The sequence below is a fragment of the Lepidothrix coronata genome, unplaced genomic scaffold (assembly GCF_001604755.1).
Source record: "Lepidothrix coronata isolate B3197 unplaced genomic scaffold, Lepidothrix_coronata-1.0 Scaffold16, whole genome shotgun sequence".
NCBI classification, from domain to species: Eukaryota; Metazoa; Chordata; class Aves; order Passeriformes; family Pipridae; genus Lepidothrix; species Lepidothrix coronata.
Window position 1 is genome coordinate 1,667,152 of NW_016690196.1, and position 11,068 is coordinate 1,678,219.

An 11,068-nucleotide genomic window follows, 5' to 3' on the forward strand; every position below is an offset into this window, starting at 1 on the left:
TTATGTCCCTTTACAACAGGGCTTCACCATCCCTTCCAAAGAAACACCCGTTTTATATTATTTTTTCTAATAGAGGATCAACTGGACTGTTGGGTATTTGTGAGTTTTCCCCTCTGTTGTTTTTTTTCTTAATTCACTTTTCTATCATCTTGTTTCTATATTCAAAATAACATAAAGTCTTTAAACCTCTCTGAGTACTCTCTTGAAAAATTAGAGTTCCTTTCACATTAAAAAAATCGCAGATAAATGTCAACAGTTCCAGGTTTAAATCAATGAAGTCTGACTAACTGCCAAAAAAGATTTTTAATCTTAAAGTGTACCTACGCTCACTTTTTCTCTGTCTCTCTTCATCTCCTATTTAGAAATAGAAAAAAAAGTGGTTTATTATAATAGTTGTACAAGTGGTAATTGCAGATAATTTTCTTAAATATAACCGTAGTAAGAAATAACCTGTAGCCCCAGGGTGAACCAGTGTGAATACGCTAAAAAGACAAAGTAATGTGCTGAAGGTCATATTGCCAAATGACAGAAGGGAAAAGAAAATACAACCTGACTTAATTAGGAGTCAGCATTGTAAATACTAGGTGAGGGGCAGTAATTTTTTTCTCAGTACATCTTAGAACATAAGGAGGCAGGTTCATGTCTATGACAAGGAAATAATAAATGAATAGAATGTACAGTTACGCCCCATTAAATTTTATTTAAAGTTTATTTTTAAATTCCAGGTCCAGCAAAAGTCTGTAATGATCTGAGAAAGTCCACTTGCTAAATGTCATCTTTAGCAAATAAATTCTTTGAATTTCTTCACATTAAGCAGTCTCATTTTTCACAGAGTTTTATATTATGATAATGACTAAACTGCTTCCTTCAGTAAAGCTGTATTTGTATAAGCAAGTATTCACAAACTGAGGTCTTACTAACCAACCCTGAGCAGCTGGTGAGATGGCTTATATTAGGAAGCATGAGGCAGGATGAAGTTTAGAGATCTAGGACAACAGAGTTAATGTTATCATTTCAGGCACATTCACTGACAGTTTGAATATATGTAACTGCATAAGTTATTTGTATATTTTAGATTAAAAAAACCCAAACAGACCAAACTTTAGAAATATTTTCAACAGTATTTCCATTACAATACTTTAAATATTTATTTTTGCAACTGAAAGAAAATGTAGTTTAGTACTTATAGGGAAGATGTTCAAAAAATGACAGGCAGCAGGGAATAGAGTACTGATTTTTCTCAGATGAAGTGATTATTAGCACTAAGGAAACAATCAGGAAACATGAAGAGTCAGCATATTAGCTGGTGTATCCTGAAGACAAGGACAAAATCCTGTTGAGTTCCAGGTATAATGGCATATGGAATATGATGCCAATGGAGAAAAAAAAGCCAAATCCTTGAAGATGGAATTGTATCAGTATCTAAGAGAGACTGAAAGTTAATAATTAAAAAATCCCAAACCAGGTCTGCATGAGCAATCAGTTCACTGAAGGATAGTGAGAAGTCTTTTCTTTTGTATATATCTGTATTTTATATTTTCATATATGCACGTATGTAATGCTTGAAGCATATGGACACCTAGATGCTAGCTGCTGCGTGATATACATAGCAGTGCTGTCAAATAAACTAGGCACAGCTAGAATTCAGTATGTTTCTTTAGAATAGTTTCATATTACTGAAGAGACGAAGTACGTGTCTTCAGCTTTTATATCTATGCAATCAATTTTGGTTATTAATACATAACCAAGTTCTTTCTCTTCAAACTCTGAGGTTCTGTTGGTGAGCCTTGTTTTCTTTAAAATACTGCCCTGTATTATCTCTTTACCTGAATCCAAAGGGGAGATGGGGAAATACCCATCTTCTCGGATTAGTCTTTTGCTAAGGAAGACCTTAGCTCTTCAAACCTGGCCTCCACTGCCCTGTCCTAACACACCATTAAGCCACAGTATTCTCCAAAGCCGTTGACCTCAATCTGCCTGTGAACCATGATGAGGTCTGGAGAGCTCAGCTTCCCCTCAGGCACCATCCTTCCCAGCACTGCCCAGGAATGCACAGACCTGGGCACATACACACCCCCCAAACAACACCAACTTGCTGATACAGCTCCTTGTAACATGCCCTGCCGTGGTGGGAAGCGCAAAGATTACCCACAGTAACTCAGAGCTCGAGGTGGAAGCAGCAGCTCACTAAAAGAGAGAGAAGCATGTTCCCATCACACCATTGTTATGAATTCACAGCTGGCTCGTGCCAACCAAGAGAGGCTGGGACACAAACCACAGAAATTATAAAAGTAAATATTTATTCGTGTGCATAAGGTGCCCGAGCCAAACTGGGCACACCCCAGAGATTTTTCTTTAGGAGTTTTATACAAGGGAATGACATGAACCACGTAATTACCCACTAGTGCACATTTCTAATTATCCAGTCATACATGTGGTAAGGCAAAGCAACTCTATTTTTGTACGTCTTGCAGCAGCAGCAGCAGCAGCATCCATCACCATCTTTGTGACTTGCGTTAATCCAGATGTTCCTACAGTCAACTTCTGCAAGGCTAACAGGCACCAGCAATTTGTGTTTGTCTTAGATACGGATCACTCAGTGAATTTTGGCAAAAAGTTTCCTTATCCTAGTCAACTGTGTTGTGTTCCTGGCAGGAGCAGGTGACATCTCTTGGGTCTGGAGATAATACTGCAATATACATTATACATATACAGACACGCACAACATATACACACACGATATAATTATATACACACACAGTACGCACGTACACATATACAACAGACATACATACATACACAATACACTAGTGATGCTCTTGGCTCCCAACGACTGCATGGTCTCAGTACTTTATACCACACTCTCCATCCCGACCGGCCCCGAGGCAGCGCAGTAGTGCCCAGACGGGCAGACACGGACACAGGAGCACACTGGAGGCGGCCCGGCCTGGCCTGGCCTTCCGGTGGGCCATTCCCAGTCCCGTTCCCGTTCCCGATACCTCCCGCTCTGCGCCGCACCTGCCTCGTCCGCACCGTCCCGCCATGCACCGCTACACCCCCCCGACACAGCCCCGCCCCCAGGACCCGCCCCAGCGCTCGCCCCGCCCCCTGGCTCTACTCGGCCCCGCCCCCTTCCGCCTCGGCTCCCCGCCGGGTCACGCCCCCTCTGCCCCTCCGCGCGCCGCGATTGGCGGTGCCGCCGGCCTTCCCGGGCCGCCCTGCTCCAATGAGCGGCCGCGGCGGCCCGTCAGTCAGCGGCGGCCGCTGGCGGCGGTTGGCGGCGGCCGCGGCGCGGGCGGGCCGCGCTGTCAGTCAGAGCGGAGTCCGAAGTGGGGAGCGGGAGGGAGGGGGCGAACATCTGTCTGCCGCAGCCGGGCCCGGCTGTGCCGCCGCCGCCGCCGTGCGTGCGCCCCGCGCCCCCGCCCCCCCCCGCGCCCCGCCCCCGCCATGGGGAGCCGCTGAGCCCGGGGCCCGCTTCGCTCCGCCGGCTGCCCCGCTCGCTCCTCAGCCGCCGGCAGGGGGGAGCCCGGGGGGGGCGGCGGCCAGCGGGCGCGGGGGGCGGGCGGGGGGCGAGGCGCGATCCCGGAGCGGCAAGTGAGCGAAGAGGAGCCGGCGGGCGGCGGCGGGAGCGCGGGGACTTCGGGCCGCCGCGCAGTGTGAGTCCCGCTGCCCTCATCCCCACACACCCGGGGCCGGGGCCGCTGCGGCCCCGCGGGGCGGGCGGAGTTGGCGGCGGGTCCGGCGGGGGGTGGGCGGAGGGGCGGGGGCAGCGCTCCCCGGGCGGCGGGACTGGCCGCCCAGGCGCCGCTCCCGGTTACTTTTCTTTTGTTGCCGCCGTGACCCGGGGGCGGCTTTTCCTGCGCGCCGGGCAGCTGCTTCCTTCCCCGCGGGGCGGCTGCCGGCGCGCTCGGCCACGGCCCGGCCCCAGGCGGGGGCGGCGCTGCCTGCGGGACCGGGTCCCCGGACGGGGGTGTCGGGGCCGGGGGGGGAACACACACAGCCCCGGCCAAAAGTTGCCGCCGCCCGGCGGGGAAGAGGGGTTAGGCCCGCGGGGAACTTGGTGCGCGCCGCCGCCTCCCCGCCCGTCCCGTCCCGGGGGGCGCCGGGCTGTCCCTGCCCGGCAGCGGGCAGCTGGCCCGCCCCCCTTGGGACCCGCGTGAGTGTCACAGGGGGGGCCGGCGGGGCTCGGGGCTCCCGCTCGGGCGGGGTGGCCACTCGCAGCCTGCGGGGCCGGGGACCCGCGTCCCGGGGCCGCTGCGGTCACAGAGATGGCCAGCCCCGGCCCCCGCGGGGCGAGAGCGGTGCGGGAGCCGAGCCGAGCGCTCGCAGTAGAGCCCCGGCCGGGGGAGCTGCTCCGCGGCTCCGAAGGAGCCCGAGTTGGTGCTCGGTGTCACTTGCGCTGTCTTAAACGCTGGAACTGCAAGGACCGGCTGCGAAGCGGGGAGCCGTGAGGTGATAAATGGGTCCGGTTAATTTCTGCTTGTAACCCCAGGACTCAGTAAAACCGAGCCGGTGTGGATTTCTGGGGTAACCCCGTGGCTGGGGTACGCTGTCAGCACATAAAGCGGTCCTCCAACTTAAGGCAGAAGTGTTGCTATGCTGCACATACAGCAGAGCCCCATATGTTTAGGATTTTCTTTTCTTTTTTTTCCTCCCTGTTAGAAAGTTTGAAAAAAAGAGACTTTGAAGTATTTTGTTTATACTAACAGAAGAGAAAAGTTCTCCTAAGAAAAAGCTGGTGGCAGGAGTGTAGAGGAGTAGCATATGGCATTAAAAGGAGCACAGCTGGAGGTAGCATTTCCATCTGAACATGATGTCAGAGCAGCTGACAGCCTGCCATCCCTCAGCCTTTTATTCTAACACACAGACAGGGAGTTAGTGTGTGCAGATCTGTGTGTGGAGAAGGTATCTCATTCCTCTCTAACATCATCTCCACTTTGCATCTGTCTCTCCTAGTCTGCTTTTTTTCCACCGATCTAACAGACCTGGAGCCAGCAAGACTCAGAGGAAAGGACTTAATCAGGTTTATGTGTACTAAAGGTAGGAGTAGCAATAGATTAGATACAGCATATTTCTGTTTTGGTGTGTTGTTTATTGAATTTCAGAAAAAAAATCACATTACTTTTCTAACCAAGTTTAGAGGTAATATATGAAATTGAGTGTTAAATAGATAAGTGGACTTAGTCAAAAGGCTTGGGCTACAGTTGCATAGTATCAGTTCTTGGGCACATTGTTAGCATTAACTTTAATACATATTGTGAGAATGTCTTGGTTTGGAAGAAGGAGAGAGCAAGTTCATTCTTCATTTCTGAGACCAAAACTGCAGTGGATTTAGTGGCAAGACTAAAGAGAGTTCTGCTTTATGTTCTTGTCTTGCATCTTTTAGATGACTTTGCGGGGGTTTTAGTGAAATATACAAAAGTGTGCTTTTTTACAAAAGGACCGTTCTGGCTAAAATCTGTTTGTGGGCAAGTCTTTCATTAAACTTCACGGTTAAATATCCAGCAGCTCAGAAACATAGTAGCATACAGCTGTAGTGCTTCTGAAAGATAGAAATCAGTTATGTGTTTAAAAACTTTTGTACCCGGGAGAATGGCTTGACTGGTTTCCTCTTTTCTTTCTGGCATGTAGCATTTGAAATCTTTTATTTAGCGTAACAATAATTATTTGAAGGAGTTTTTGTATTTGCGACTAATTTAGAACTTGTAGATTTGAGCTGCCTGAATTGGCCAGACAGCTGTAATCGCACTCCTCTATTCTTAATCTCTTTATCTGGGCAGCAGCTGCCATATGGCCACAGTCAGCTGGATCAGATGTTTATAAGCTTCCTTCTTCGTCCCTCTCTGTCCTTTCAGCCTCCTAATTTGATCACAGCTACCTTGTGAGCTGCCCTCCAATCTTTATTTTTAGCCCTCTTAAGGATTAGGATTGATGTTGGCTGTGGGGCACTTAAAGTGATTGTATTGTAAATCTTCGTGCTTTACTCTAGCAATGGTATTTTACAGAATATAGTAGGGGTTGTGTTGTAAGTTTTAGTACATCTTGGTTTGTGAGGGATGGGGATTTTTCAGTAATATCTGCCAGCCTAAGAGTCACGATCTGCTTAGATGATTTGGGAGACCATTGCTATCAATCACAGAAGAATAGATTAAGACAGGTTTTTAAGAGATTTTACTTTTCTTTTGAATTTTGACTTCTCTACTTCTTTTTTAAGTTTAATTTTTCTTTATCATCAAGGAAGGCAAATAGAAAGACACTTGGGTAAGAATAGTACTTGGGATACTGATTTTAGACCTGTACACATGCACACACGCTCACGTTGAATGACTTTTTTTTTTTTCTTTGAGCTTGGTACTGCGAACTGCCTGGTGTGGGAGGGGAGGGAAATTTCTGTCCTTCTGCACAGGGAAAGTGGTGTTCGTTGGCGTTTTGGTTGTTAGCTTTCTTTTGTGTATTCTGCATGTTGGCAAAAATGTTCATGTTATATTGTAAAGTATGGAAAAGGTCTAAAACCTTAAAAAAAGCTGTACTTACTACAAGAAGAAAACCATGCAAACTAAATTTCTAAAAACTTTTATTTTTGCTGTTGATATACGTTGACACATGTAAATAATTTTTCTAGCTTATGAATGTTAGACCATCAGATTTGGGTGTATTAGCATTTCTTCATGTATGAACCTCTCCTCTTACTACAGTTTGACTTTAAGAAGAAGGTAGATTATCTGATTTTTTTTTTCTTCCGCTTCTGTGATCTCTCAAACTTAGTGTTAAAAAAAAAAATTTTTTTGGGTCTGCCCTCCTAGGGATGCAATCTGGAAGAAGTTCCCTAAAAAAAACTCACAAAACTGTTGAACAGATTTTATGAACAGCAGTGATACTTTAAAAAAATTACAGATGTACCTTTGCGCTTAATAGACTGGCTTATTTACCACAGAAGGGAAATCATAGCTGTGGTGGTAAGTCGGGGAAAGAGTTGCCATCGTACATGCGTGTTAAGTAATCTTCGCGTGGTGTCAGTACCAGAATTTCGGCAATATAAATACGGGATTTTAGAGTGGAATTACTTTGATTCGTAAGTTCTGTGATTCCAACCTACATTTAATTTTTAAAAATCTTGTTGCTTATAGGTTATGAAGACAGTATGGAGTTTCCTGACCACAGTAGACATTTGCTGCAGTGTCTGAGTGAGCAGAGACATCAGGGTTTTCTTTGTGATTGCACTGTTCTGGTAGGAGATGCCCAGTTCCGAGCGCACAGAGCTGTTCTGGCTTCATGCAGCATGTATTTCCACCTCTTTTACAAGGACCAGCTGGACAAAAGGGACATTGTTCATCTGAACAGCGACATTGTTACAGCCCCAGCTTTCGCTCTCCTGCTTGAATTCATGTACGAAGGAAAGCTCCAGTTCAAAGACTTGCCCATTGAAGACGTGCTAGCAGCTGCCAGTTATCTCCACATGTATGACATTGTCAAAGTCTGCAAAAAGAAGCTGAAAGAGAAAGCAACCACGGAGGCAGACAGTACAAAAAAGGAGGAAGATGCCTCAAGTTGTTCAGACAAAGTGGAGAGCCTCTCCGACGGCAGCAGCCACATGCCAGGAGACTTGCCCAGCGATGAAGACGACGGAGAAGATGAAAAATTGAACATCCTGCCTAGCAAAAGGGACTTGGCGGCTGAGCCTGGGAACATGTGGATGAGATTGCCCTCAGACTCAGCAGGCATTCCCCAGACTGGCGGAGAGGCAGAGACGCACACAGCAGCAGCTGGAAAAACAGTAGCCAGCCCCTGCAGCTCAACAGAGTCTTTGTCCCAGAGGTCTGTCACCTCCGTGAGGGATTCAGCAGATGTTGACTGCGTGCTGGACCTGTCTGTCAAGTCCAGCCTTTCAGGAGTTGAAAATTTGAACAGTTCTTATTTCTCTTCACAGGACATGCTTAGAAGCAGCCTGGTTCAGGTGAAGGTGGAGAAAGAGGCTTCCTGTGATGAGAGTGATGTTGGCACTAATGACTATGATATGGAACATAGCACTGTGAAAGAAAGTGTGAGCACTAATAACAGGGTACAGTACGAGCCGGCCCACCTGGCTCCAATGAGGGAAGATTCGGTCTTGAGGGAGCTAGATAGAGAGGACAAGGCAAGCGATGATGAAATGATAACTCCAGAGAATGAGAGAGTCCAGGTGGAAGGAAACATGGACAGCAGCTTGCTCCCTTATGTGTCAAACATACTTAGCCCTGCTGGCCAAATTTTCATGTGTCCTCTCTGCAACAAGGTCTTTCCTAGCCCCCACATCCTGCAAATTCATTTAAGCACGCACTTTCGAGAGCAGGACGGGATCCGCAGCAAGCCTGCTACCGATGTCAATGTCCCAACCTGCTCGTTGTGTGGTAAGACTTTTTCTTGCATGTACACCTTGAAACGTCATGAGAGGACTCATTCAGGTGAAAAGCCCTACACTTGCACCCAGTGTGGAAAGAGCTTCCAGTACTCCCACAACCTGAGCCGCCACGCAGTGGTTCACACGCGGGAGAAGCCTCATGCTTGTAAGTGGTGTGAACGCAGGTTCACACAGTCTGGAGACCTTTACAGACACATTCGGAAGTTTCACTGTGAGTTGGTGAACTCATTGTCTGTCAAAAGTGAAGCACTGAGCTTACCTACTGTCAGAGACTGGACCTTAGAAGATAGCTCACAAGAACTTTGGAAATAAAATTTTTATATATATAAATAATATATATATAAATCTATATAGTTGTGGTACAGTCTAAAAGCAATCTTGTTTCCTTGAACTGAAAGTTTGGCTATTAGCTTGTTTTTGCACTTTAAGGCAGCATGAATATTTCACTAATTTAGCACTCCGATAAAAATGAACTGTAGAGGTAATCCGACAAAGTAACTAACTGCGAAGCGTATTTTTCCCCCTTTTCGGAATAGAAGCCAGCGGATACTTTACTTCTAAGGAATCTCCAATTCAAAAAATTTGGATGTGGCTTTATTCTCCCTAAAACACTGCGTTCTTTTAAGCTCTTGATCTTTTTCCCTCTTAAAATCTGAATGTAGAAATCCTCTCTCAATTTTGTCAGTTCCTTTACATTTCTATAATTGCATGAGTCCTTTCTAGCTGTTGGAAACCTGAATGCTTTTAGACCCAAATGGAAAATTTCTGAAATGCTGGATTATCTATTTTTAAACAAGCGGTTGACTTAAAACTTATTATGGCAACTTCTGGATTTCTGACAGTTCCCACTGGAAAAAAAAAAAAACACAAAAAAAACCAACACAAAAAACATAAAACAAAAACCCTGAGAGTACACTGGGATCACTGGGACTCTGTCTTACGTGAAGGTTTGCTTGGGATGAAAAAGGATATTGCAGCTTCAGCAGTGATGAACTGTGTGTTTAAAAAATGTGAATTACTGTTATTGTATACTGTAATTGATTACATGGGCCGGGGGGAGGTATCAAAGAACTTGGCAGGTTGTGTTGATGCTCTTAGTTGAGTCTTGAAAAGTAAATATTAACGCTACAGAAATGCATGATTTTCAGTATATTTTTGTCTTTGTTTGCATTGTATAACTTTAACGAGTGAGTTGAAAATTATTTAATTTCCTTAGGAAAAAACCCGACACCGTTGAAAATGCCAGTGTTACGAAGAAGAGAAATGCACTGTTTTTATTTTATCTAATTTAAATTTATTTTCCCACTGTCTTTAAGTTGAGAAGAACTTAAGCTACGAGTCGCCGATTTAGCTATGTTCACAAGGAAAAAAAAATTGAATGTTTACAACCAGGCTTCGAGATTTGCATGTGCGGTGTGCATTTACTAACCCCAGACCCCTTCTAATTGCACAGACCCCACGCCAGCTCCAACTGAGGTGCGTCCATTTCCCCAGATGAGCATTTGTAGGATTCCTGCTGCACCACTCCACCACAATAGGTCCTTCTTTTTTTTTTTTTTACCCCGCGTTGAAAAGAGGCTGTGGACTGAAAAAAAAAAAAAAAAAGGCAAAAAAAGCCCCAGGCTGAAAGGCCTGGGCAGGCCTGAGTGACAGGGGGGGCCGGGGGGGCCGGGGAAGGACTATGCGTATCCAAGCAGCAGAGACTGCAGCCTGACGTGTGGTTTTAATGACCAACACGCAGGTCAAAAGCATTTTGCACAGTGTTTGTTTTCCTGTCTTGCACTTACAAATAAGGTCTATGGGAGTAGCATGGAAAACGTTTGCTGTTTTTTCCTTTTTTTTTTCTTTTTTTTTTTTCTCTCTGCTTTTGTTTAAAATTTGATCGCCTTAACTACTGTAAACATAGCCTATTTTTGTGCTTAAGATACTGAATGGAAAACTCCATTGTGTATTGCTGGACTGTTTTGGAAATATTTGGTCAAATGTGTGTTAATTTGGCTGTAATGGCATTTAAAACAAAAAAAAAGCTGTGAAAATGGCCTTGGAGCGTTATCTTTAGTTACTTGAATAGTTTCTAGGTTTTAAAACTACATTCTTTTCTTAAGTTAGAGAAGACAATCAGTGTCTGAGGAAAATGGACTTTCTCTTGGATTTTTTTGTGGTCCTCGTGAGTGATTGCTTTTTTCCTTTCCTTAGTTTCACATTCTTCTTTTGTTCTAAAACTTAGACTGACATCTAGCTTTGACAATCATAGTATGTTTTATTTTCCTGAGGAGGGAATAACTTATAATGCTGTTTAGTTTTGTACTATTGGTGTGTTGGTGAATTTTTAAACTGTGTGCTAACTGCAATAAATTATATGAACTGAGAAATCAATTCCCTTGTCTTTTTTCCCTCTTTTAAATTATAGTTATGGAGTATTTTTTATAATGTGTAACTTTATTACTTTTGTACAGACTTCTATTGCTAACTGTGTATGGAATATGTTTTCAGTATGCTTTTGAGCACTTTGTTGCTAACGTACATATTTACATCTCACTTAACATTTAAAAAAATTAAATGCTTGTGTTTTGAAAGCATTTCTCTGTGTGTAGCTCTCGATCATTCTGTAGAGGTATTTTTTTATAATATTTTTTTTTTCTTCCCCAAAGACTTTTGCAGAAGCAATCT

General features: G+C 45.0%; 1 protein-coding gene and 1 long non-coding RNA gene across 4 annotated transcripts; one reads left to right on the forward strand and one right to left on the reverse strand.

The window, feature by feature from the left end:
• Positions 1-2,281: 2,281 nt before the first annotated feature.
• LOC108493324 lies at positions 2,282-3,045 on the reverse strand. Its single transcript, XR_001873435.1, has 2 exons — positions 2,800-3,045; positions 2,282-2,689 (listed from the first exon to the last, which is right to left on the reverse strand). It is a non-coding gene; the product is annotated as an uncharacterized LOC108493324 (long non-coding RNA).
• A 334-nt stretch (positions 3,046-3,379) lies between these two features.
• ZBTB18 (zinc finger and BTB domain containing 18) lies at positions 3,380-10,774 on the forward strand. 3 transcript variants are annotated; one of them, XM_017806801.1, is made up of 3 exons: positions 3,558-3,656; positions 4,957-5,040; positions 7,128-10,458. In XM_017806801.1, exons 2-3 carry the CDS (start codon positions 5,028-5,030, stop codon positions 8,708-8,710), a joined length of 1,596 nt encoding a protein of 531 aa, XP_017662290.1. In that variant the 5' UTR covers positions 3,558-3,656; positions 4,957-5,027; the 3' UTR covers positions 8,711-10,458. The 3 variants fall into 3 exon arrangements, with proteins under 3 accessions (XP_017662292.1, XP_017662290.1, XP_017662291.1); XM_017806802.1 differs by lacking the exon at positions 3,558-3,656 and adding an exon at positions 4,361-4,452; XM_017806803.1 differs by lacking the exon at positions 4,957-5,040 and having other exon boundaries at positions 3,380-3,656; positions 7,128-10,774.
• Positions 10,775-11,068: the final 294 nt, after the last annotated feature.